General features: G+C 33.6%; 1 protein-coding gene across 1 annotated transcript; it reads right to left on the bottom strand.

Moving 5' to 3' along the window:
* Positions 1 to 17,981: 17,981 nt before the first annotated feature.
* On the bottom strand, positions 17,982 to 24,502 carry LOC123680668 (superoxide dismutase [Cu-Zn]-like). The gene is made up of 3 exons (XM_045618673.1): positions 24,251 to 24,502; positions 21,465 to 21,671; positions 17,982 to 18,343 (listed from the first exon to the last, which is right to left on the bottom strand). Exons 1-3 carry the CDS (start codon positions 24,428 to 24,430, stop codon positions 18,083 to 18,085), a joined length of 648 nt encoding a protein of 215 aa, XP_045474629.1. The 5' UTR covers positions 24,431 to 24,502; the 3' UTR covers positions 17,982 to 18,082.
* Positions 24,503 to 26,768: the final 2,266 nt, after the last annotated feature.

Genomic DNA, 26,768 nt, shown 5'->3' with positions numbered 1-26,768 from the left:
ACTAATTCAAACCTTCCTTTTTTCTTTTCTTCTAATGATGTCACATCAGCTAAGCATATGGAAATATTCCGAAGTTCATAACTTCAGAATCATAATAGTTATTTATAATACAAGTGCAGAAGGCATTGATATTCTTCCACGAGTTCAAAATTCAAAAACGAGCCACGAAGTGGCGAGTTTTGGAATGAACGAGTGGTAGAATGAGCCTTCTGTACGAGTATTATACATTATTTTCTCTAATTCATTGCATTTTCATTGAAATTAATGAAATATTTCCATAAATATCATTTAGTGATTTTTGCATTGAAAAATGTTGGTTGGCAGAACTGATTTCTTTAAGGCAATTTGATGAATTGACAGATAAAGCCGTAGCGGAAAGTTCGGAGTGCCAACATAGAATAATAAAATATAACCATGAAAACTGTGCGTTTCTGATATATTCTCGCACGATTTTGTTCTACAAGATGTGGAAGAATGAACGGAATAACCACAGAATTAGAGAAAGAAAATTACAGGTCATAAAGAATCACTTCGTGGTAAAAAGAGATTATCAGTTAGCATTTGCTAAATTATTCATTTTTCGATTTCTGGCATTTATAATTCACCAATCAAGTTCAAGAACTAGAAAAGGATCAATTCGATATAATTAATTCTTGTAACCAACGAATAAAATGTAGAATACTCCGCCAATTGTTGTGACACTATGCTTTCTAGTCGTTCACTCAAATATCTACACGAATTCATTATTATCGAACACGTGAAAAAGTTCACGTCATTGCATTTCTCAGCCGAAGACAATATTTTTTAGCCACCATTATACTCGGCTTTCAAACAGATTCATTCTACAGAGCGTTCACTTAAATTCGTGGTCAAGAGTGCTGTGGAGAAATCAGAGTGGATTTTCTGTGATTACAAGTAGCGCTTAGCTCGTATCATGTCACAAACATTCATTTATACATACTTCGAGACTGAGAACTATATGGTACAAGCTAAGCGCTACTTGTAATCACAGAAAATCAACTCTTATTTCTCCACAAAACTTTTGACCACGAATTCAAATGAGCGCAGGTTACATGTTATGAAGATAAATAACAACAGAATCATCATTTTTACATACATATATTAACATCCAACATAGTTCTATCTCATCAGATATACCCGAAAATATAACAATGATTAAATGGTGTAGGTACTTGTTCACGCCAAGTGAACGTTCTTTTTTTTGCAATTTGATTTTCTCAAAACTTTTCAATTTTTCAGTTTTCAATTTCGAATGAATTTAAATGCGGTATTTATCGCAATTTTAAAACAGCTGTGATCTCTGCCGCTTAGCGCACATGTTGTGATTTCCCTATCAATCACTATCCTTCTTAACGTATTATACGAAAGATTGATTGTTTTCCATTCTGCTACCAATTAATAATTATTGTTCTAATTTACGTACACAAATTTCGGAAAATATCGCATTTTCAACGCATTGTTCGCTGACAATCGAAGTTGTGTATATCAGAAATACAGTGTTTCTGTTCCATGAACATTAAATCAAAAGACTCCGTTTGAGAAATAAAGTTGTCACCAGTGGCGTACTCTGTGACATTCCTAAGGATAAGTGGAGTCGAATTAATAATTTTCCAGCTTGTCAATCATAAAGGATCTACCACTTCTGGTTCAGTTTGTTGAGCTCAATCAATTTGCTTCTGGAAGCTGAGGACTGCTGCAAGATCCATAACTTAAGTTCACCCACTTCTAGGTAAGAATATTATTTTATTATTACTTTGGTTTCACTTGTCTTTTTCGTTTTCGTACTGTGTTGGGATAAGATTTTACTCTGAATACAGTCCACTAAAATTTTCTTGATAAATCCCCAACAGTACTAATTTAAAAAAAAAATTGTAATTATAATTTCAATTACAATTCTTGATATTAAAGAAAATTTGCAATATGATCTTATACTTATAATACACAATACTGCCTAAACCAAATTTTCACTAGTCGGTCAACTAATAACAAAAAAAAAAATACTTAATAAGTCTTCCAATTAAAAGAAGAATTTTGTAGAGATACACTTGAAATATAAAGTGAATAACCAATATGTCTAGGATTTTTTCTGATCGAGAAATAATATCAATGTTTTGGCATATTATTTTTGACGAAATTGGTAAGACTTATATTCATGAAGGAACGGTGGCCATGTGAAACTCAATATTGAAAACAATTATTAATTATTCAATTCTTGTTTTTTTCACCATGACTTCTGAAGTATGGATAAAACGATACTCAGATAATTGTCAAGAATTATATTCATGAAGGAACGCTGGCCATGTGAAACTCAATATTGAAAACAATTATTAATTATTCAATTCTTGTTTTTTTCACCATGACTTCTGAAGTATGGATAAAACGATACTCAGATAATTGTCAAGAAGATAATGAGATTATACACTATTTTCGGATGCATAAACCTTTTAGTTGAGTAGTAGGTGGTACAGACAACCAGACAAAAAAACAATTAGTTCTCATTTGAAAAGAATGAGATTCGAGGTTTTTGTATGGATGACTTTGACACCCTACATATTCAATTGAATTTTCAATTTACAGGAGAGAAGCATTGGCATGTCTTCGGATAGAAGCTAGATAATTAAAAATCTTCAAACAAAAATCTCAAAGTAATGAACACTGGAATGAATCAAATATTTGAGAAAAATTGCAGAATTTTTCAGATTTCTGACCAATTTTCTGGGAAAATATGTGAATAATATACTAACTGACAAAGAAACTGCAACACCCAGAAGAAGCTGTACATAGATAGTATAACAAGGAGTAAATTATTGAATTTGGAGAAGAAAATCGTGAAGGTTTGTGAACATTTTTGTTACTTGAATATTATAGTCCTTTTTTGCAAGTTTTCAAAATTTTACAACAAACCAGCTGTTCGAGGATATCCAAAGTCGATGTTTAATTGTTGTTGAAATGCCTAGAGCTCGTGTACGCGAAATTTATCGCCAGATAAGTGAATTTGAACGAGGTCGAATTATTGGTCTACGGGAGGAGGGGATGTTATTTCGTGAAATCGCTAACCGTACGAACAGAAATCCAACTACTGTTATGAGATCAAGCTTGGTTTGATAATGCCCAAAATCGAAGAAGAGTAGGCACCGTACGTCGAAGGGGCACAAATGTTCAAGTTCAATATCGACGTCTAAGACTTATTGCCACTAGAGACCGATTTGCGACAACTCAATATTTGGCTAATGAGTGGTTAGAAGAACAAGGCCGAACGGTTTAAGGCCGGAGAAGGTCTTTCGGGCTGCAGCATTATCCACCCCATCTTGTGTTCCCTCAGACGGTAACGATTACAGTGGTGCAGAGAATGTCAACATTGGAATGTGGAATGGCATCATGTCGTCTTTTCTGATGAATCTCGATTCTTCTTGGGTACACATGATGGTCGAAGGAGGGTTACACGATGTCGATCAGAAAGACGTGAACCTCAGTTTGATGTTGTGCGTCATATACACCGGACAGTAGGCATTATGGTATGGGGTGCTATTGCACATGCAAGTAGGTCACCTTTAGTATTTATTCGAGGTAACATGACAGCGCTGCGTTACCTTCAAGAAATAGTGGAGCTATATCTTTTCCCTGACCTTAACCGGCCCAAGAATTCAATATTTCAACAAGAAATGCTCGACCTCCTGTTGTCAGAGTTAGTTCAAACTTTTTCGAAACGACCCATGTGAATCTTCTACCATGGCCGCCCAGATACCCTTATCTTTCACCCATAGAGCATATTTGGGATATCATGGGTAGAAAGCTTGGAAATTTACCCCAGCCCTCACTGACTTTGGTGGCTCTGTGACATGAAGTACAGGTAGCTTGGGATAGTATCCCTCAAGAGGAAAGAAACCATCTTATTGCACCAATGCTGAAACCTGTTGGGGAGTGTATAGATAATCGCGGGGGACAAACACATTATTAACAAATTGATGAATAAAATTGTAAACCCTTCGTTTTTTTCTCCAAATTTCAATCCTTTACTCCTTGCTCTACTAGGTAGATATCTATATTTTACAAAAAAAAATGAAATTTAAACAGCTCTTTCTGGGTGTTGCAGTTTCTTCGTCAGTTAGTATACCTTTAAGCAATGTAGAAGTCAAAGAGTGTTCTGATTATTAATAAAAAAACAGGGTGTTACATTCATAAAGCGTAAGTCATTTCCTGTGAAACTTGAAGTCGAATGAAAGTTTTTTCCAAGAATTCGTCTTTCATAACAAAGTTTCTATGAAATTTCAAGTCTATATCCCGAGTTTCATCTGTTTGAAATATTCTTTCCATTCTTCCTGAATCATCCTGTATAATTTTTAGACATATTCCAATACATTCTGTCATATCGGCATTGCAATGACTATAATCTGCTAAAACAAAGAAGATAAGTTTTCTAAAATGAGGCCATTGTTCGATTCATGAACATTCGCTTTCGATTGTTTTTGCACCCGAAGAAGAAAAGAAAACCACAGTTATGCACCCATGACCCCTTATTTCGGACGCCATGGTTGCAAAGAATTTATACAGGTCAAGCCAATACGATGGGGCTACAAATTTTGAATGGGAACAACTAGATTATAATATATTGGATTGATCCCTATCAAGGATCATCTTCTTCTCTCCCAGAAAACTACAAAGACATGGGGTTTAGTTCAAGTGTCGTATTAAAATATGTCAATACCCTCACAAGTGCGAATTATCGCCCCTAACAGATATTTTGTGATAATTTATTCGCCTCATTCCTTTTTACAAGAAGCATTGAAAAATAGAAGCATCAAATGCACGGAAACCATGAGAGAAAATATAATCTCTTTGAATCCAATAGACAAATCAAAAGTAATGAAAAAAATCATTGGATTCATTTACTCATAGAACTGAAAATAGAAATGCACAAGTTTGCAAATGGCATGATAACAATGTAGTTTCAAAAGCCACGAATTTCTTGTCAGTGCATCACATAAATGAGGTAAATCGATACTACAGGTCTGACAAGAGGCATATTTATAATATATAGATCAGCCCAACTTATCCAACTATCAGAGAAAAAAATGGTATTTTCCACTAGTTTGTCAATGAATCGACATGGCTATCCAAAATACGTGACAGCTTCACCCAAAAAACAATGGTAAACAAGATCAGTTGTCATTCAGGAGAAGTATAGCGACCAATATTTTGGACCTACAAGAGAACTTCTTCAAAAGGAGTCCTTGCAAACTACCTCAAAACCATCATGAATATTCTCGATATGGCAGGTAAGATCATTTGGTTGAATATCGAAATAAACAGGCAAGATGCCTCGCCTGCCATTAGAATTCATCAATCTTTTCAATTATATTCGGATTCCCACCCACCTTTCGGAAGCTATTGGCATAGTAAACTTTCATCACATTCTCCAATTTCACGATATATTGCTCTCTACGAAACATTTCAATTATCGAATATACTATGCTTAATATTTGACCTTTAGGCATCTGCCCAACTAAATTAAAAACCGACATTCTAAGCTCCAATTTATGAGCCATTACAATTCAATCGATTTCTTGAACTGAACCGTCCCTAATTGAAATGACAAATCATTGAAGCCGATGTTTTGGTTTTTTTAAATATTAAAAATTGTTTTCAAAGCTTTAAAGTCATACGTTACCATTTTGAGACTAATACTCTTAGATTTGTTCAGGCAAAAAAATTCGTGACGATTTCACCTACTTACGCCAAAAAGCTCTTGAAGCTGTCACGAGCCGAGTTTGGGGTGATGGTGGGATTGCTGACGGGGCACTGTCGGTACAAACATCATTTGTACCGTATGGGAAAGTCAGCAGACGAGATTTGCAGACTCTGTGGATCGGAAGCAGAAACAACCGAGCACATGGTATGCAAGTGTCCGCCGTCCGGTGCTGGCTGGCCTAAGAACCATTCACATGGGTAAGCCGGTCCTGGATACCAGAGAGGTAACGGCCAAGGCCCCTAAGGAGGTTGTCAGTTTTATTAACGTCATTGACGACCTCCTTGTTTCTATGAATGAGTAGGGTAGAGAACAAAAGATCTGCATGGTCGCAGTTCCCGGAAGGCTTACCGAACCAAAACGACCCCAGTTCAAATTAATTGATCTGATTGATAATAATAATAATAATACCATTTTGAGGAATAATGATGGCCAATCTTAATGGAAGCATTCTCTCCAATCATCATGATGCTGATGCCTCCCGATTTTGTATTTTGTAATTCACTAGGAGAACGAAAACCCAAAAATTGAGAACATATACCTAATATCCGAGGGATCCATGGTTAATAAAGCTATTGTGTACTTTTCGTGTCGCTTCCGATGTAATTATTCAATATAATATTATGCCATTGTCTTTTTGTAGTATATTGACAACTTATACTGATACATAGCATCATAGCGCACTTTTCATTTCCCAAAATCCTTCAAACTGTGAAATCTTCAAGGGTCATGAAAGTAATGACGAAATTCATTAATTTTCACCGCATACCCAGCAGGCAAATGTTATGAAACAGAAACGTCTCATCATTTGGGTATAAAAGACAAGTGATACGACTCGTTGGTTCCTTTTTCTGGTTATTACAAATTAACATATAGTAATCTCCGACAAAATGAATATTTTCATATTTCATTATCTACTATATTATTACATCAAAACGGATGCAAAAATCTATTCACATGACTTATCATCATCTTATTATTTAAGGATAATGTATCAGTTGATGTGTATCAGTTTTAATCGTTAAAAATTCAATAGGATAGTCTCTTCGTTGTCCTGATTATACATTATTACTTTTTTCGAAAGACGTGCTAACTCGAAATTGGCTACAAATTTATAATTAAATCAGCCACGATCTGAATTCGGTAATATCTAGGAGAGATATCTTGAAACAATTGATTTGATTGTTTGTTATATTAAAGAAAAAGTTTATAGTACCTACTCCCGTGACAACCCGCGACGAGCTGATCCAGCGAATAAAAGATGTCTGCGTTGAGATGAGGCAAAATCAGGAAATAATGAAAGATGCAGCTAATTCTGCTGTCGGCTGACGGTCTGCATTTTGAACATATGCTGTGATGTCATATCTATTTTTCGTTACCTCTTGATTTTTAATAAATTTTCTATTTGATTTGTAGCTAATTTCTAGTCAGCACGTCTTTCAAAAATCACTGAAACATAAACTTCAAATTCTGTTCTGTAAAAACAAATTTCACTCGAAATCAAAACAGCAATTCGAAATTGCCTTTGTATTCCTAAAAATAACAGTGGCAAACTTTTTTATTCGAAATAATATAAATGTTACCGAATTGCACGCCACTGGTGTTGCCTCAAAATCGAAAATATTTTCATAAAATGGCCCTTAGGGAGTAGGGTAGTCATGCAATATTTCGTTTGACTCCAAGCTATTTTATGGAAGCTATTGCATAAAAATTATGTTTTCTTGTGAGGGATCGAGATAGAGGTATATAATATACATTTTTCCGAATCAAGACAATGAGGAGACTATCCCATTAAATTTTTAACGATTAAAACTGATACACCCGGTATATTAGGTATAGATGTGAGAGAACGGCAATATCATACATTATTCATATAGGTATCAGTATTTCAACAATGAATATTGGTTTTTCATTTAATTGATTATTCTATAAAAAACAAAGAGAAATAAAAGTTTATAGCACTTGTAACAGTTTCAGAGCGCAAAATGATTGGTCGTAATAAAGCTGACGTCTAACCGATTATATGTATACGACAGTTTTACTTTACTGAAATATTAGATTATTTCTTGATGTTTTGATTGGATATCCTACGTTTTTGATTTTGTTATTAACACAACATTTCGCACACAGCTTCAATTCTTATTTTATATTTACTTGCAAATTCCCAACTGGATCGAGTCTATTGAGAATAGGTATTGGGTTTTTTCTTGGATTTTTTTTTCGCAGACGAGTTTTTACTTGTGCGATTTTGTCTACTTCTGAATCTGCAGCTATCAAAATGCCTACTTTGCCTGCTTTGACCGTATATATTCAGATTGTAAATAACGTTAGTTCTGTCAATAAATAAAGTTATTACATATTATATTATTAGTGTAACGTTGTGAGTTTAATTCTTAGGTAGAACATCTGTTGATTTCACATCTGTTGTTATTACTGATAAAATAAATCAGTTTTAATCCAAACCTCGTTTGAGATACATCCCAGTTACCTAAATCATCACAGAGGCGACGAGGAAAATCTGAATTTCAAAGAAAGTGTTACAAATAAATAAATTAGCCCCGAAAAATGACCATTGGGGACATTAAAGAGTTCAAAGTGAACGTAAATAATTGAAGCACGTATATTACACGTGTAAATCAGTACTTTAAAGTAAACAATGTGGCGGATGACATTAAAACGGCAATTCTTATTACGGCGATGGGAGATGAAGCATTCGAACTATTAACGGATTAATGCGCACCGGAAAAACCGGAGACTAAGAAATTCGACGAAGTGGTCCAAATTTTGACAGACCATTTGGAACCCAAACCGTCAGGGATAGCCGAGAGGTATAAGGCCCGGTGCACACATCCGACTTTTGCAGTTACGCCACCGTTGCTGTGTCGTACTTGCGGCCTGTGGTACAAAGAATCAAATGGGAGCATGCACACTACCCGCCGTGCCGTTGCGACGTCGTAACTGCCATCATGCGGGCTGTGGTACAAAGAATCAAATGGGAGCATGCACACTACCCGCCGTGCAGTTGCTACGTCGTAACTGCCAGCCTACGGTCGTTTTTTGGTAGCATGTCCCTCTAGGCCGCAACTGTGCCGCAGTCGTACATGCGATCTCTCAGTACTCTATTCCAAATTGACCTGTGCACACATACGACTTTTGTCGTGAGTTCGCACAATGGTAGCGAGGGAATTGGATATCGAGTTCTTCATTGAAGAAACTAAAATGAGATGATGTCATCAGAAAAATTTATTGGGTAGTAGTATGTTTTCATCAATTCTTCGAACAACAGGATTTTCAACAATTCATTTCTATTTTTCATGATCGGTGAGTCCGCTGGTAGCCTATATATTTTCTTCCGAACGATTTTATCATTGTCTATAGTTTTTGCGAAAGTAATAAAGTGTCTTATTCAAACTCTTATTGATAAAAATTGAAATTCAATTTTTGAAACAGCTAGAGATTTCAAGATCATATGAGTGAAAGTTTCGTAGAAATCATGAAAAACTGAAAAAGTTTCAAATTTTTATGATCCAACAAATACTATAATCAAATAAGTCCAGAAAGTATTACATTCACGATGCTGAATGGGAAACTAGTGCGCATTGAATTGATCCGGCTCCGCAACCACGCCGGTGTAGTATGTAGTGTGCATTGAATAGGTACGACACCGTTGCTGTGTCGTACTTGCGACCTGTGGTACAAAGAATCAAATGGGAGCATGCACACTACCCGCCGTGCAGTTGCGACGTCGTAACTGCCAGCCTACGGTCGTTTTTTGGTAGCATGTCCCTCTAGGCCGCAACTGTGCCGCAGTCGTACATGCGATCTCTCAGTACTCTTTTCTATATTGGCCTGTGCACACATACGACTTTTGTCGTGAGTTCGCACAATGGCAGAGAGGGAATTTGATATCGATTTCTTCATTGAAGAAACTAAAATGAGATGATGTCATCAGAAAAATTTATTGGGTAGTAGTATGTTGTTCTCATCAATTCTTCGAACAACAGGATTTTCATTAATTCATCTCTATTTCTCATGATCGGTGAGTCCGCTGGTAGCCTATATATTTTCTTCCAAACGATTTTATCATTGTCTATAGTTATTGCGAAAGTAATAAAGTGTCTTATTCAAACTCTTATAAAAATTTAAATTCAATTTTTGAAACAGCTAGAGATTTCAAGATCATATGAGTGACAGTTTCGTAGAAATCATGAAAAACTGAAAAAGTTTTAAATTTTATGATCCAACAAATACAATGCGCACTAGTTTCCCATTCAGCATCGTGAATGTAATACTTTCTGGACTTATTTGATTATAATCAAATAAGTCCAGAAAGTATTACATTCACGATGCTGAATGGGAAACTAGTGCGCATTTAATTGATTTAATTGATCCGGCTCCGCAACCACGCCGGTGTAGTATGTAGTGTGCATTGAATAGGTACGACACCGCAACGGGTGTCGTAACAGCAAAAGTCGGATGTGTGCACCGGGCCTTACAGTTGCGACAACGTTGCGGTGTCGTACGCTAGTGTGCATGCTCTCATTTGATTCTTTGTACCACAGTCCGCATGATTTACGATTTACGACGTCGCAACGGCACGACGGGTAGTGTGCATGCTCCCATTTGATTCTTTGTACAACAGGCCGCAAGTACGACACAGCAACGGTGTCGTAACTGCAAAAGTCGGATGTGTGCACCGGGCCTAAATTCCGTCAAAGGAAACAGGAAAATGGCGAACCCATATCCGACTTCATGGCCAACCTTAAAGAACTGGCCAAATATTGCAATTTTGGAGACAGCTTGGAGTCAAATTTGAGGGACCAACTTGTATTTGGACTACAAAGTGAAATAATTCGTCAAAGGCTTTTTGTGGAGCCCTCGTTAACTTACAAAAAGGCTCTAGGAATTTCTTTAACCATGAAAAGTGCTGAGAAAAATGCGGGACTCATGGAAGCCACCGGGATCCACAAATTAAATAGTAAAATGGACCTGCGAAGAAAATTTGTGTGGAAGGAAAGAAATGCTCAACAAGGAAATGTTCAAGAAGGAGGGAAATGCCGCCATTGCGGAAAGGTCAACCATCTGTCATTTGAGTGTTACTTCAAGAATGCGCAGTGTCATAGTTGCAGAAAGAAGGGTCACGTGAGTTATGTGTGTCAAAATAAAATAAAGAAGAATACTTTCAATAAATATGTAAATTTAGATGAGGACAATAATAATTTAAATGAAGTAGATAATTCCAGTGAAGATTATCCTTTTGAACATCAATTATTTAATATAAGGGATTCCGCTGTAAAACCTATTCAGCTTAAAGTTCAAATTAATAAATTACCTGTGGAAATGGAGATCGACACTGGATCTGCCATTTCAGTAATTTCTGAAAAATTTTATCTAAAAAAATTTTTTAATATAAAATTATTACCATCTAAAGTAAATCTAAAATCAAATGTAGGAACAGAAATAAATTCTCTAGGTTCGATCCAAGTTAATGTTAATTATATGAATAAAACTAAAGAAAATTTAAACTTGTACATTATCCAGAGGGGTGGTCCTCCTCTCATGGGTAGGGATTGGCTGAAAGCTTTAAGTATTTCAGTAGATAATATCTTGAATTTAAATAATTTACAAAATCTGAAGGAAAACCCAGAATTAAAAGATCTCCCATAAATATACTGGTGAAACTTGGTTACCCCAAAGATAATCGACAAAGCTTCTTTTTCGATTTACATTATTGACGGATCATAAACCGTTAATGAGTATTTACCCATTTTTGCATCAAGTAGGCTGCAAAGATGGAGCATTATTTTAGCAACATATCTTTTTAAGATTAAATTTATTAAATCCAGAGATAATTGCATAGCTGATGCATTGTCACGATTACCTGTGGATGTCCAAAATAAAATTGAAGTAGATCAGAGTCACATATTTTATTTAAATGAAGATTTAGTAATAGATTTCAAAGTAATTTCTAGAGAAACAAAGAAGGATTTAATTTTGAACCAAATTATAGGATTTTGTTTACACGGTTGGCCTGAGGCAAAGGACACAAAATTAATATGTTATTACCAAAAGAAAGATCAATTACATGTTGTACAGGAGTGTTTACTTTGGGGATATCGTATCGTAATACCAACATCTCTAAGAGAATCAATTTTGAGGGAGTTACATCGTTCTCATTTGGGGATAAGTAAATGCAAATCGCTTGCACGTTCTTATGTTTATTGGCCGGGTATCGATGAAGATATTTGCAAAATTTGTGCGGCATGTAAAATTTGCAGTAAATTCAAGGACTTACCCCAAAAGACAACCTTATCGCCCTGGCCTAGTCCAAATAAACCTTGGTCACGAATACATATTGACCTTTTGGGACCCATAAATGATAAAAAAATTTTAGTAGTAATAGATTCATTTGCTAAATGGTTGGAAGTTTTCGAAATGAATAATACTCTAGCTTATAGTACGATTTTTAAATTAAGAAAACTTTTTTCAACTTTTGGTTTACCTGATACATTGGTTTCGGATAATAGACCCCCATTTGCGTCCACAGAATTCAAATCATTTTTATTAAATAATGGGATTAGGCATTTAACTATAGCTCCTTACCATACTGCTAGTAACGGCGCAGCCGAAAACGCAGTAAAAACAGTAAAACAAGCGTTAATCAAGGCAAATTATGAAAGACAGAACTTAGACATTTTTTTTATCACGATTTTTACTTGATGATCGCAATACACAACACAGTATAACAAATCAAAGTCCAGCAGAGGCTATGTTCGGTAGAAGGCTCAAGTGTCGTTTAGACTTATTAATGCCCGATAAAAACGTAAGTATTGAAAAGTCTCAAGCTAAGCAGATACAAAATTACGGTGGAAAACCAAGAGAATTTGTTTCTGGAGACAAGGTTTTAGTAAAAGAGTACTCCATACCAAATAAATCGACCTGGGAGGAAGGAACCATAATATCTAAAGTAGGAAATGTAATGTACGAAGTTGAGTCTTCGAGAGATGGAAAGAGTAAAAAAAGACATTCTGATCAAATTAAAAATCAGGTTATTATGGGCTCTGAACCATCTGACGAAAATTCAAATGATAGATTTAATAACAAACAAAACAAAATAGATTTTTCTGTTAAAAACGAGGAAAATGAAAACGATAATAATAATGATGTAGACGCTCTAATAGAAGAGACGCCTGCTAGGTATAATTTAAGACCTGGAAAAAATGTATAATGACTTCATTTCTTATATTTTGAATTATTTCCTTTACTGATTTTATATATAGCTATGTTATGAAATTAGTTGTTAAATAGGGGTAAGGGTGTAACGTTGTGAGTTCAATTCTTAGGTAGAACATCTGTTGATTTCACATCTGTTGTTATTACTGATAAAATAAATCAGTTTTAATCCAAACCTCGTTTGAGATACATCCCAGTTACCTAAATTATCACAATTAGTACATCCTACTTGAATTATTTCCGATTCTGAGAGAGTTCAGTATGAAATTTAACAAGTTTGAAATTGATATTCTATAGATATAAACACACAAAATATTAAATCGGTTGGATCTGTGGTCACTGAAAGATGAAGGATTTTTCAGTATTCCATTTCATTACTCAATTAGTCAATTAGTCATTCCTGAAAGTACAGACAACACAATAACCAGAATTTCAAAAAAATGCAATATTAAATGAATAATGTATTGGATATAAAGTCACTCAAGGATCTTATTGAGTTCTTTATTAAACTTGGCCCAGCTTTCGGTCATTTACATGGCCATCTTCAGGGCACTGGAAACAATTTTTTTACAAGACGAAAAAATATATAAAGACTCATTAGTTATCTAAATCTGGACATTCAATTAATCTGAACCTAACAATGCAAAATTAGGCAGAACCATAAAAATGAGAGTCACCTTCACCTTGTCATAAAATAAAATCTTAAAAATGTCAAAAATGGTAAAATTACAATTCAATCTTCTTAAACTAGATATCTGTTAAACACATGGCAACAAGAACGTAAACACTCGGAAACTATGAAAATTGACACCGACAACAAATTAAAAATACTGAAACTTCAGTCGACCACAACAGCGTTATGTTAGCTATACTATTATGATAAATTATACAACAATTATCTTCATTTTATTTCTAATATTAATCACTTATTTTATCTTATTTAATTATTTTTGTTCATTATTAGGTCAACCACATTACAATAGATGGCGCTAACACTCTCCGACTCTGTGACTAGATTAAACGAAGTATTCAAGTATTTAATCTCCAAAGACTCAATAAATAATCGTTTAAACTTATTATCTACCGTTCTTAATATCGTAGCGTCCTCAAAATTCATGCGGTGACCCGTCTCAAATTTGTGCGTAGACAGACCAGTCGATGACTTCAAATTCTGACAGTCTCTCTGGTGTTCTTTCAATCTAGTTTTAAAGTTTCTTCCAGTCTGTCCGATATAAGACCCCTCACAAACTCCACAATCAATTTTATAAACTATGTTATTCCTGTTCAATTTGTTAGTTCTTTTTTTTATTTTAGTAAACACCAGTGAAGCCAAAGTATGAGGCACCCTTTTAACCACTTTTATATTATTTTCTGTTGGTGAGGAACCTTTAATAACAACCGAACAGATTTTATTGGTTAAATTGCGGATAAATGGTAGCACAAATATTCTGATGTTATTACCAGAGTCCGGAGTAACAACATCATCAACCACCGGATCTGGAGTCCGAAGTCTCGCTTCCAATCTACTGGGAGTATTAAACAGTAATTTGTTAAGCAATCTAACAGGATAAGAATTATCCAAAAATAAACTTTTCAACTTATTGAGGTTAGGTTATCCTGTTAGATTGCTCAACAAATTACTGTTTAATACCTACTCCCAGTAGATTGGAAGCGAGACTTGGGACTCCAGATCCGGTGGTTGATGATGTTAATACTCCGGACTCTGGTAATAACATCAGAATATTTGTGCTACCATATATCCGCAATTTAACCAATAAAATCTGTTCGGTTGTTATAAAAGGTTCCTCACCAACAGAAAATAATATAAAAGTGGTTAAAAGGGTGCCTCATACTTTGGCTTCACTGGTGTTTACTAAAATAAAAGACAGAACTAACAAATTGAACAGGAATAACATAGTTTATAAAATTGATTGTGGAGTTTGTGAGGCTTATATCGGACACACTGGAAGAAACTTTAAAACTAGATTGAAAGAACACCAGAGAGACTGTCAGAATTTGAAGTCATCGACTGGTCCGACTACGCACACATTTGAGACGGGTCACCGCATGAATTTTGAGGACGCTACGATATTAAGAACGGTAGATAATAAGTTTAAACGATTATTTATTGAGTCTTTGGAGATTAAATACTTCGTTAAATCTAGTCACAGAGACAGAGAGTGTAAGCGCCATCTATTGTAATGTGGTTGACCTAATAATGAACAAAAATAATTAAATAAGATAAGATAAGTGATTAATATTAGAAATAAAATGAAGATAATTGTAGAATAATTTATCATAATAGTTCTTATAGCTAACATAACGCTGTTGTGGTCGACTGAAGTTTTAGTAGTTTTAATTTGTTGTCAGTGTTAATTTTCATAGTTTCCGAGTGTTTACGTTCTTGTTGGCAGGTGTTTTACAGATATCTATTTTAAGATAATTGAATTGTAATTTTACCGTTTTTGACAATCTTAAGATTTTATTATATGACTAGAAAGTTTTATTGGAAGGTGACTCTCATTTTTATGGTTCTGCCTAATTTTGCATTGTTAGGTTCAGATTAATTGTAAGTCCAGATTTAGATAACTAATGAGTTTTTATATATTTTTTCGTATTGTAAAAAAATTGTTTCCAGTGACCTGAAGATGGCCATGTAAATGACCGAAAGCTAGGCCAAGTTTAATAACGAACTTAATAAGATCCTTAAGTGACTTTATACCCAATACATTATTCATTTGCAATTTGTTACAAAGTCGATAATTATTTTCTTGCAAAATGCAATTTTATTTGGTATTTATCAATTTTACCAATTTTATCGATTTTTTTTGGTTCACAGAAATGAAACACAATGAAGTTCAGAGGTCTGTATCTATTGACGAAATCTTCAATGATTTCAATTGGTGATATCACCACTGAAAATGATAGCATCTAGGATTAAATTAATTTATTGAATATCTGGATTGAAAATAAACAATAAAGTTAGTTCTGAAAAACATAAACTTTCAATGAAAAACCTTAATACAATAAAAAAGCCTGAGAAACAAAAAATTCACAATAATTGCTGAACCTCTCTGATCAATGCATTTCTACGTTCCTTCAATTAGAAAAGTAATTGATTTTCTTATCATTTATTGATTATTTTTCAATTCGTTACAAGCGTCCTAGATTCTCTTAAGTACCTAGGTAATTCTATCCTTTATTCATGTCGAGAGAACTTTTGATTTTGAGTAACCCCAAACAAAATAATTGATAGGATTCAAGTCGGAGTTCCTTGCAGGCCAGTTATGAGGTTCAGTAACTATCCAACGATTGGAACATTTTCGTTCAAGAAATTGCTCACAATAGCCTTGAAATGAAATTGAATTGTAAACACCACACCAAACATTAAATGAAAACCTGTTTTAGAAATGGGCGTTCTGTAGCAAAAGGATTTGGTTTGGTGCAGACATGTGATTTTTAAAATTATTATCAATACCATCTCTGGTGAATTGTGCTTCATCGCTAAATAAACATATGTATCAAATTTTCGCAACATCCGCCTAAGAACTAGTCGATCGATTTCATCGCTTAACTATAACTTCTCCTATTACTTTACTATGCACTAAATTGATCGAGGATTAAAATCGCATGCGGAAGTTCGAGAAATATTTTGCTCTCTTTAGTTGTTTCTCCTCCATTCGAATATCTTATCAGATTAAAAAAAAAATGTTGATACACAGGGTTTTTTTTTGTTTGAATCCTATTCATCAATTTTTCCTAGACCGGATCTGTAAAACATTCAGTTGCTATGTCTTCATGAAGTAGTTGTTGCAGAAAATAAACGTACTAAATATCATGAAAATCTATAGGGTGGTTCGAAAGTTATGGATAATGGAAGTTGACAAAATCAATAAAACGCTCTGTGTATTGAGTATAAATGAAGATAGACCCTTCACCTTATTTTCCGCCAATTTACCAATGAATCACCCTGTATAATTTAAACTACGTCACTGCGACGGAAATATTGTGCGATTTTCTTACCATATTATTCTTTGATTTTCTAAAATTCCGATTAAGCGATGACAATTGTCATTCTATATCCAAATGTAAATTTTCATCTAGACTAAACCACCAGTTTTGCAATTAATAAGAATACTAAATTTCGAACGAGCAGTTGGATTTTGCTTCCCTATTAAAGAACTAGACCACGTTATTCAAGATTCGAACCAGCCCTTGAAATTTCAAATTTTTAGATTTTTCTGTTCAGTAGTTATATTTTACGGCTTGTCGGACATAATCGAAACTTAAAATTTGAGACCACTCCCGGCTCAAAATTAAATAAAATACAAATATTATAAACGAAATGATAGAGCGATCGGTACAAAGATCCAGACTTCTGCATGAGGCATCAATTATGAAGCTTGAAAACCGTAAAGTGGCCGAATTATATCAAATATCGGCTAAATTGTGAAACCCTAAACGATAGAGTTTTGAAAATTGTGCATTCAATATGCCAGATGATTTGGGAGACAGCGGTTTGACGAAGAGTTTGGACGTCGGTTTTGCTGGCACTTCATGGAAAGGTCCCCAAATATATATAATAAAATCATGCTAAACTTGTTGCAGGCGAAGTTAATGCTTTGATTGATCATCAGATTATAAGATCATATGATAATATATAGAAAAATATTTCAATAATTTTTTAGAAACCTCGAAAACGAATCAACGATACATTCTATGATCTGCGTTCTGATATCTTATGATTCTGGAAAAAGTCTTTGGTGCCTGTTATGCTTTCTTCATCGGAGAGTGGAGACTTAGACTGTTCGTGCAGTGAGACGACTTGATACCGTCGGAATACGTATCCTCGTATCCTTCATCCATTAGACACTTTTGAACTTTATAATAATTCTTAGGAATCTTCTAATGTAATTTGTGAACATTTTTCACTGCGACTTCCATATAAATTCATAATAAGGTAGTAAATGAAAACAAAGCATTTCAAACTTCCACCTCTCAGAAGTGATTTTTAATTTGTTAAGTTGTAAAAAAATATAATTATGAAAAACATAAAAATTGGACTGAAAATCACCATAATAACTATTTTATATATGCTATGACACCACAAACAATAGGTTTTCCAGAGTTTCCATCAACAAGACTATTAGCATCACCACCGCGTCCATAGTCATCTGGATCTGAAGTTATTACAACAGCTCTACCCACAACTCCTCTAGGATATCCGGTCAATTGTACCAAATTATCGATTATATTCACTTCCACTGTTCCGTCATTTCCAGCTTCTACATTTCCAATGTCACCAACATGTCGTAAAGGGTCGAGTGGACCACCATGCTGGACCTATGATAATATATTCAAATTTAATCAAACTACAGTAGGTCATTCCAAGAAATAGTTGTTATTATAATCAACTACCGAATATAATAGGGGATTTTTCTAGGCAGCTGTCACTTTGAACAGTCATCTATTGACATATGACAAATGAAAACTACAATGTCGCAGAATAAAAACACTTTAGTTCGGCGTGAAACACCTTCTCTGCCGGCAATAGTTAAATCGGCTGAAAAATTTGAGATAATATTGCCCACCAAATGGCAATACCACTAAAACACATTTTTTTTTTTTGAGAATTCGACTTTCTTCATCAGCTGACTCTCATTCAAGATTGAAATATTTACCCAAACGTTCCTCTAACTTTTCAATAGCTTTTCTGTAGCAGGTCCATCTCTGCTTTTGGCAGCCATTCATTTGATGTCCTCAGTCTCCAGTAATCACCGAGGGTCAGAACTAAATAATAGGCAGGGTGATCAAGAAGTTGGAAGCGCAATTAATTCAATTCAACCAAGGCTTTCATCTATTTGTGACAAGGAGTAGGTATTCACGGCTTGACTTGATATCCAAGCTACTTGGCTTGATATTCAAGCTACTTCGCTTGAGCTTGACTTGAAATCAACTCAAGTTCAAGTCAAGTAATAATTTTTCAATGACAAGTCAAGTATTTATTTATCCAGTACTGAACTTAACATTGAAAAACTACTATTTGACTTGAACTTGAGTTGATTTCAAGTCATGCTCTAGCCAAGTAGCTTGAATATCAAGCCTAGTCATGAATCCCTAACAAGGAGAGTGTTGGTGAAAGATATTTTTTGTCTTATGCAGTCGATGACGTTTCTTAAATTCTGCACTTAATCGATAGGTGTTATTCATTGTTGATGATTTTATATTTGTCAAGATAGTCAATGAACAATATGATAATAATAATAATATAATTTGTTTTCCCAATCTGAATACAGTTCGAAAATAAAACAAGTCAAACTAAATACAGATATGAAAATGAGAAATGATTGAAAGAGACCGATCAGACTTGGAAATCACAGTTAAAATACTCAGTTATCGAGTAGGGTTCATGGTTCAATTCTTATCAAAGAAGATATAATAATATAATATAATAATAAGATATAATGTACGAATACCATAACCCTGCCAGCTGATGTTTGAGATTTTAGTCGCTTCGGACAGCTTTCACCGACTAATTTCCACTCAGCGGGCACTATCTTTGACTCACGATTGTAGAGATGAATTCATGTTTCATCCACTATTACATATCGACGCCCAATTTCTGTTTATTCCACTCAATCAGCTGCAAACAGCGACGAGACGTTGTTCCTTTTTTTCAATCAAATCATCAGCGTTGAGCGAGACTCGCCCATTACGGACAATGTTTCCTCATGAAATATTATTTAAGCAAAAATAAAATGAGTAAACTGCCTTCTAATGACAACTTTCACTCAACTTCAATTGGCGCTATCTCGAAACCATTTCGTGGACATGTTGGATGTTTTCAGAAATAACTTCCTATTTCGAGCTATCACAATGTTCAGCATTGTCGGTGGTTCTTCGAACATCTATAAAATCATCAGTATACCACTTTTTGAACGTTGATGTTGATGAAATAGAGTCTGAATACCAGTTATCAAGCTATTGCTCCGCGTGTACAATGCTTTTTTCACTAAAAAACATTGTTTCGTCAATAATTATCAATTTTACAAACAACAACAAATAAAGCATCACTCAACCTTGAATATCTTGATCCAGCCTTAACTTCATGTACCTAAATTTTAACACGCATCTTTTGAAGCTTGATGCAAACAATCGTAACGAGGGTGGTTATTGAGTCCATTGATTAGAAAAAATAATAGTATATTCTAAAACAAGTTGCAGAATGGGCTCCTATTCCAACACGAATGCGAAATTCGAAAACGGGCGACGAAGGAGCGAGTTGCCTTCTGCAACGAGTATTAGACGATATTTTCTCTATTTCAGTCAAGTTTTGTGAGATATTGTCGAAATTCAATGAAAAATTCAGATTATATATCCTAGTGACTTTTGTATTGTATCTTGGCAGTTGGTGTGACTGTTACGAACATTGACAGATTACGGAATTTGAATATGAATCGTACGTTTCGAATTTTGAAATAATTTACAATTAAGCCTTAAATTCGTTAGTTATGTCTGATGAAATCAATTTAAAACCACCTGAATTAAGATAAATTGCGAATAAGGCTGCAAATCATTTCACTATATCCAAATTATATTATATTGACAATTATTGACGTTTGTTGAAATTTGATAGGATTGGAAGTCAGTATAGACAACCACAAACCGAAAAATATAACTAAAAACGATGCTGTAATGAGTTTTTAGAACTGTAATGAACTCATTACGATACTGAAATAGAGAAAAGAAATTATAAGTAAGTAAGGGGTTGTCCATTAATCACGTGAGGCTTGAAAGGGGGGGAGGGGTTTGATAAAAATCACGAAAATATCACAAGGGGGAGGGGGGGTGTAGTACGATATCACGTGTATTTATTTTTTCGTCAAACGCGCGATTTTTAAACAAATATTAAGCGGCACGGCGCGGCGTGTAGTGACCTTGACTACATTAAATATATTCATGTACTAGTACAATACATGTTTTTGCTATGATTACACTCTTCGTTTATTATTATTGTTATGGCAATAAAAAAAAACTTGCAACCTGGTGTAGACATTTTTATTATGGTCCTTAATTTCAGAATAAAATAAGATTATAGTTTATACCTGTATTTAAATTAAGATAATATTCAGAAAATTTTAAGATTCGTTGTAGGTACTAAAAATACACGTGATGTTGAGAAGGGGGAGGGGGGGTGATCTTAAACCTCACTACGTATCACCAATGGGGGAGGGGGGGTTAAAAAATGCTAAAAAAAGATCACGTGATTAATGGACAACCCCTAATATAAAGTAAAAAAAATCATATTCAATCGAAAGATTTTGCACCAGGCCCAGAACTTATTGAATGATCTCGTAGTTGGGAATTCAGAAGCAAATCACCGTCAATTCTAAATATTGATGTAGAAAAGATAATTAAAGGAAATTAAGAGATTATTAAAAAAAGTATAATGTAATCAACTCACAAAGTATGGATTGAAATGAGATCCTAATTTTTCACAACCACTCCTCAGATCTCCAGAGTGGTGAATATGAAATCCATGTTTACCTAGAGGTAAACCTGTAATGTTGCCTTTTATATGAACCGGACCGGCTGGTAACTGGGTAAAAGTTATTTCACCAGACACTTCATCATTTTTCAGAACAGCAATTGCTGTTATTTGATGCAGATCCTGCAACAAACATAATTAATTGAAGCCATTATAAATTAGCTATAGAAATAACTATGGAAATAACACCACACTTTGGATGTTATAATAGGTACCTAACTGAAATAAAATCATTCTTGAGCATAAATATTGAAATAAAATAATAATCCTATTCAGCCTCATTCTCAGAATTTATATGCGAAATCATTCCTGAGGGGAGGGGTGGATTACGAGAGATGATTACCTCCCAATAGGGAATTTTCAACAAACAATTTTTCACCGAAAATATTTGATCGATATATTCGATCGTCTTGGCATTTTTAGGCTCAATTTGAACAAATTGTCGCCACTGTGTTTACTCAAGTCGATGTAAGTCATTCCATGTTAAAAAAAGCTCACTTTTCATCATTTTACTATATCTCGTTGATGTCTATGATTTCGGACAGCCCTGTGTGATTAGTGTAGTATTTTATTACACGTAAATGATACACGGGATATTGTTAATCTATACTCGAAATTTCAGCTTTCTAGGATTCAACTACCAGAGCGATAAATATTTTTTTTTATCAGATTATAGAAATTAGTGGGATAAATAAGTTTCAATAAATAATATTTATTTGAAGCTATGTTTGGCATACAAACAGAAGTAAATCGATCAATTACTCGAAAGACTCTAGATATAGGAACAGGAAAGTTTGTACATAAATAATTAATAATTATAGGGCTACAGTGATATATTTTGAATATCGAAGTTGTTAGTACTTTTTGATATAAGCGGCAACACCGCATCGTTGAGAATATTTTTGATCGATATAGCAGTGGTTCCCACCTAAGAAACCGAATTTTCACTGAGAGAAGTGTTTATTTGATATTATCGAAAATGCATTATAGTTAATGAATCATTTATTGGATATATGGACAAACAAATATTAGTTTCATGGAAATAAATAATTTATTTGAAATCTCATCAATAATCATCATTTATTATTACACTTCATTCATTTACGCATAACTTATATTATTAATGCTGAAGAAATATCCATTTGAAGGAAATAAATATAGTTGAGGTTAGGTTAGGTTAGTAATAATTAATAAAACTTATTTATATGTAATATGCTGAATAAAAAAAAATATTTCAATTTAGTAATGGTTAACATATTTCTTAGATAATTATTTTGGTTGTTTCTATTATCCGATTGTTAGGATTTGAGAAGAACCGTTTGCCAAACTAGGTAATTTTTTAGAGTTCATTTTGAGGGTATCCGGGTTTGAACCCTAGTCATCTTGATTACATCTGTTCACTCTAACCACTGTTCTGCCAACATCATTAATAATTGAGCAGGTACAAACGATGTAAACCCAAAATTCAGTACAGATGTGCAGTGTTCAATAAGCCCATAGTAACACAGATTTTATGTTTAAAAAGAAAATTCAAATCAAAGGAAAAGTTCAAGGACAGATCCTTCAAGGAGATGCGCTTCTCTTTGAGGGATGTGTCCTTAAACTTTTCCACAGATTGGATCGCTAGAATTATGTTAGTTTGTTAATTATTAATAAATCCTGTATTCGGAGTGAATAAATTATTGAAGTTTTGTGAGAGTTTATTCATAAATAGCAAATGTTCGTTGACTACCATTTGAAAATTTGTTGTTATTTGTGGAGATAACGTGAGTTCATATAAATTATTTTTCACCGAAATTTATTAAATATTATCAAATTCCTTGTGAACAAATATTTTATTCTCTATTAATAAACTTTTTTGAATGCATAATTCAACTATTAATGAATATATTAAATATAAATCTGCTGTGATAGTTGTGAATAAATAACCTACAAATAAGCGCTTTATCAATAAAAAAATAAGGATTTCTCTCAGTGTTCGATGAAATCGTACCTTCCGTTCTCCGAAAAAGACTATGGTACCATCGACCGTGGTCCACCCTGTAATATGCAGCCACGATGTATGTGTTCACAAGTTCAGGGAATGATCGTATCTCGAATGCCGTGGTTGAATTCGTTGATCGACTGAATCCGAGTAGGTGTTACATGATATAAGTAGTCGTTCGACAAGCAGAATATTGGAAAAACTAAACAATATTTTCATAACAACAGATCTGACCTGATTGAAATTAAGTTAGGTATGTGTAAGATATTCACTCGGATATTCATTCAGGATGATCTTATCATCTAGAAAAACACATCTCATTTGAGTTATTTGTGTGGTCCTCAAGGGCAGTTGAATGAATAGGCGCTCAATAACTTCTTTACTCAGTATAGTACAAATTTTCAAATATAATTCCTCGAGTTTCGCCTAAAAAAGTAAGGATCTTCCAGAGCAGCTAGGAGAGGTTCAATTTAAGTAACGAAATTCATACAAATAAAATAACTCCAATACTTCATGAAAAAATATCCTGGAATGATTCTATACGTTCTTTATTGAATAATAAATCAACAAAAGGGTAGAAACTCTGAGTTTCCCTCGATTTTTCAAGTGGTTGTGCATACAAGCTTTGCAAATGCTCAATTAGTTCTTTTCCTTCTATTGAAATAACGATGTAAATTTATGGTCCCAAAGTTTTCAATTCCTTAAAAAGAATACTCACATAATTATAAGGTTTCGCAAAAACTTCATAAATGTCACTTTGAAACTCCTCAACCGCTGGCACCCTTCTTATTAAAAGATGTCTCCCTTGTCTATCAGAATAGGCTTTTTGTAGTGTCGCACAATCAATACTTGAAACAATTATAAGTAAATTAAAGGAGATATTTACAAGTCGGTCCATGCCTAATGAGATCTATGGAACGAATCCTCACAATGTCTACACACACAAGAAATTATTCAATGAATGAAATCAATAATATATATCAGAGATTTTAAATAGCATATTCTTGAAAATGATTCAACCAGTGATGTCATAATTATAGTATTATTCATACAATAAGAAGAAATACGAAAAAACGTGATTGGGGGATCTGTCGGTTCAGGGCTAGATATATTTCGCGTTTCCTTCCTTCTTACTGTGATGTCTCATCATTAAAAATAAATAATGGTCTTTTTCATATTAAGGATAATTTTGAATGGCACGAGAGTAATAACAAGGAAAAATTGCTATGCGATATCGACCCATCCCCTCATCCTTGAATATTGTTTTTCGATGATGTGTATACATATGTCCCTCCATGACTTGAAATACATAAGAAACATTATATTCATTATATGATGTATGTTCCACAGAATAGTTTACTATTTCCTGAAATTTTTGAAGTCATCAGTATATACGAGTATTAAACAAAATCGGGTTAATTATTCAAGTCAAAAAAATGTCGACCGATTTTATGATATTCAAGTTATGAGATGAGACTTGTATTCTAAGTATGTATTTAATGAATTCAGTCCTTAGGTACTTGATTGAAATTCATATTGATTTGATAGAAATGAATATAAACATTTTCAATTATTATGTCTAGTAAATCAAAACTTGCATTTTTCGAATAGCAGAATAACTATCGAAAAAACGGATATGATTGTCGTAAAAAATTGAAAATTGGGGGACTACAAAGTAAGTACAACGTTTTTTGAAAATTTTGTTTATCACACGGTCAACCTGTCCTCTTAAAAATCTATATTATATACAATCTAACAACAATTTTAAACCTCATGTATTCAAATTGGTGCTGGAATCGGAAGGTATAACAACAATCTTGCGGAATGAATTCTCACATTTTTGTGTATCTTTGATTGTATAATAATTCTATCAAATAGCTTCATTTTTAACAGTTATTGATTTTTTTAGAATGAACAGTTTTAGAGGAAGAGAATAATTTTTTAAACTTGAATGAACCTTACATGATTTGTACCATTGAGTAGGTAATTGAAGGACCTTCAATTAAGGTGTCACATGACATACTTTCCCATTTCAAAAAACAGCTGATGACGTCATCTCTCTCGCATGAATGTCAAAAATTGAATAATCAGAAATATAAATTGACATGTTTCAGCATTTTTCACAAAATTGGTTTTTTTGGTAGAAAATGAATATATTCAGATTCCATACATTTGCACCATACACATATATAAAAGTTGATTCAACCCTTAGAACATTAATAAGAGGAATGGAAATCGCCTTGTAACTGAAGCATTTATTTTGATGCCAACATTCGTAGCTCATTGTCTGACCGGCGTCTATAGCAGTGGCGTAACATATTTTGAAATAATCAATTGATGCTCAAAAATAGTTTAGAGTGTGATTTATTTATGAAAATTCTCTCGTAATTAGAAAAGGTCAATTTTTTCTCAGTTTTATGATTTAGCCATTGTGAAGTTAGGAAAAAAAGGTTTCTGATAATTATTACACATAAATACAGATGAAATATTTTTCACTGTCCGAATTTCAATTTAACACTCAAATTATTATTTCACATTTCTTAAGAGGTGAATGGCAGTCGGAATTCGCAGAAATTCTTTTTTTCTATTGCATTTTCTCATATAAAATATTTTCTGTAAATTTTTCGAGAATCTGATTTAACGTTTTATTCAACACTGAATGGCATGATCGGCTGGTGGATTTGAATTGAATTTATTCAACTTTTTCAAAACATAATAAACTAGTGAAAACTATTTTTCATGAACAATGATTTACTGAAAATTTGAGGTAAATTGTCTTAGGCCCCATTTTGTATTTTCAGAAAAGTTGAAACATGACAAAATGATGGAGTACTGCTACTTTTATAAAATAATTAAAATTACTGACAAAAAAAATTACTATTTTCCCGTGCCTGACTTCAAGTTCCCCAATCTTTCTCTAAAACATAAAAATCATTATTTGCAATTTCATGTCTTTTCATTTCTGCTTTTATGGGTACAATAATATTCTCAGCAAATATATATATATATATATATATACCTAATATAATATATATAATATATACTAAAATTAATAATGCGCGCAGAAGACTTCCTAGATTTGATATAAGGAAAATATTACTGTATATTATTCAATCATATGAAAACAGGTCATGAATGTAGCAATAGAGAGAAAAGACATCAGAAAAAATAACAGAATATATTTATCAAAGAAATACAGAATATAAATATAAAATATTGGTTTACAAATATTATTA

This window comes from Harmonia axyridis, chromosome 5, assembly GCF_914767665.1.
Source record: "Harmonia axyridis chromosome 5, icHarAxyr1.1, whole genome shotgun sequence".
Taxonomy (NCBI): domain Eukaryota; kingdom Metazoa; phylum Arthropoda; class Insecta; order Coleoptera; family Coccinellidae; genus Harmonia; species Harmonia axyridis.
This window is presented reverse-complemented; position numbering and strand designations above follow the sequence as displayed.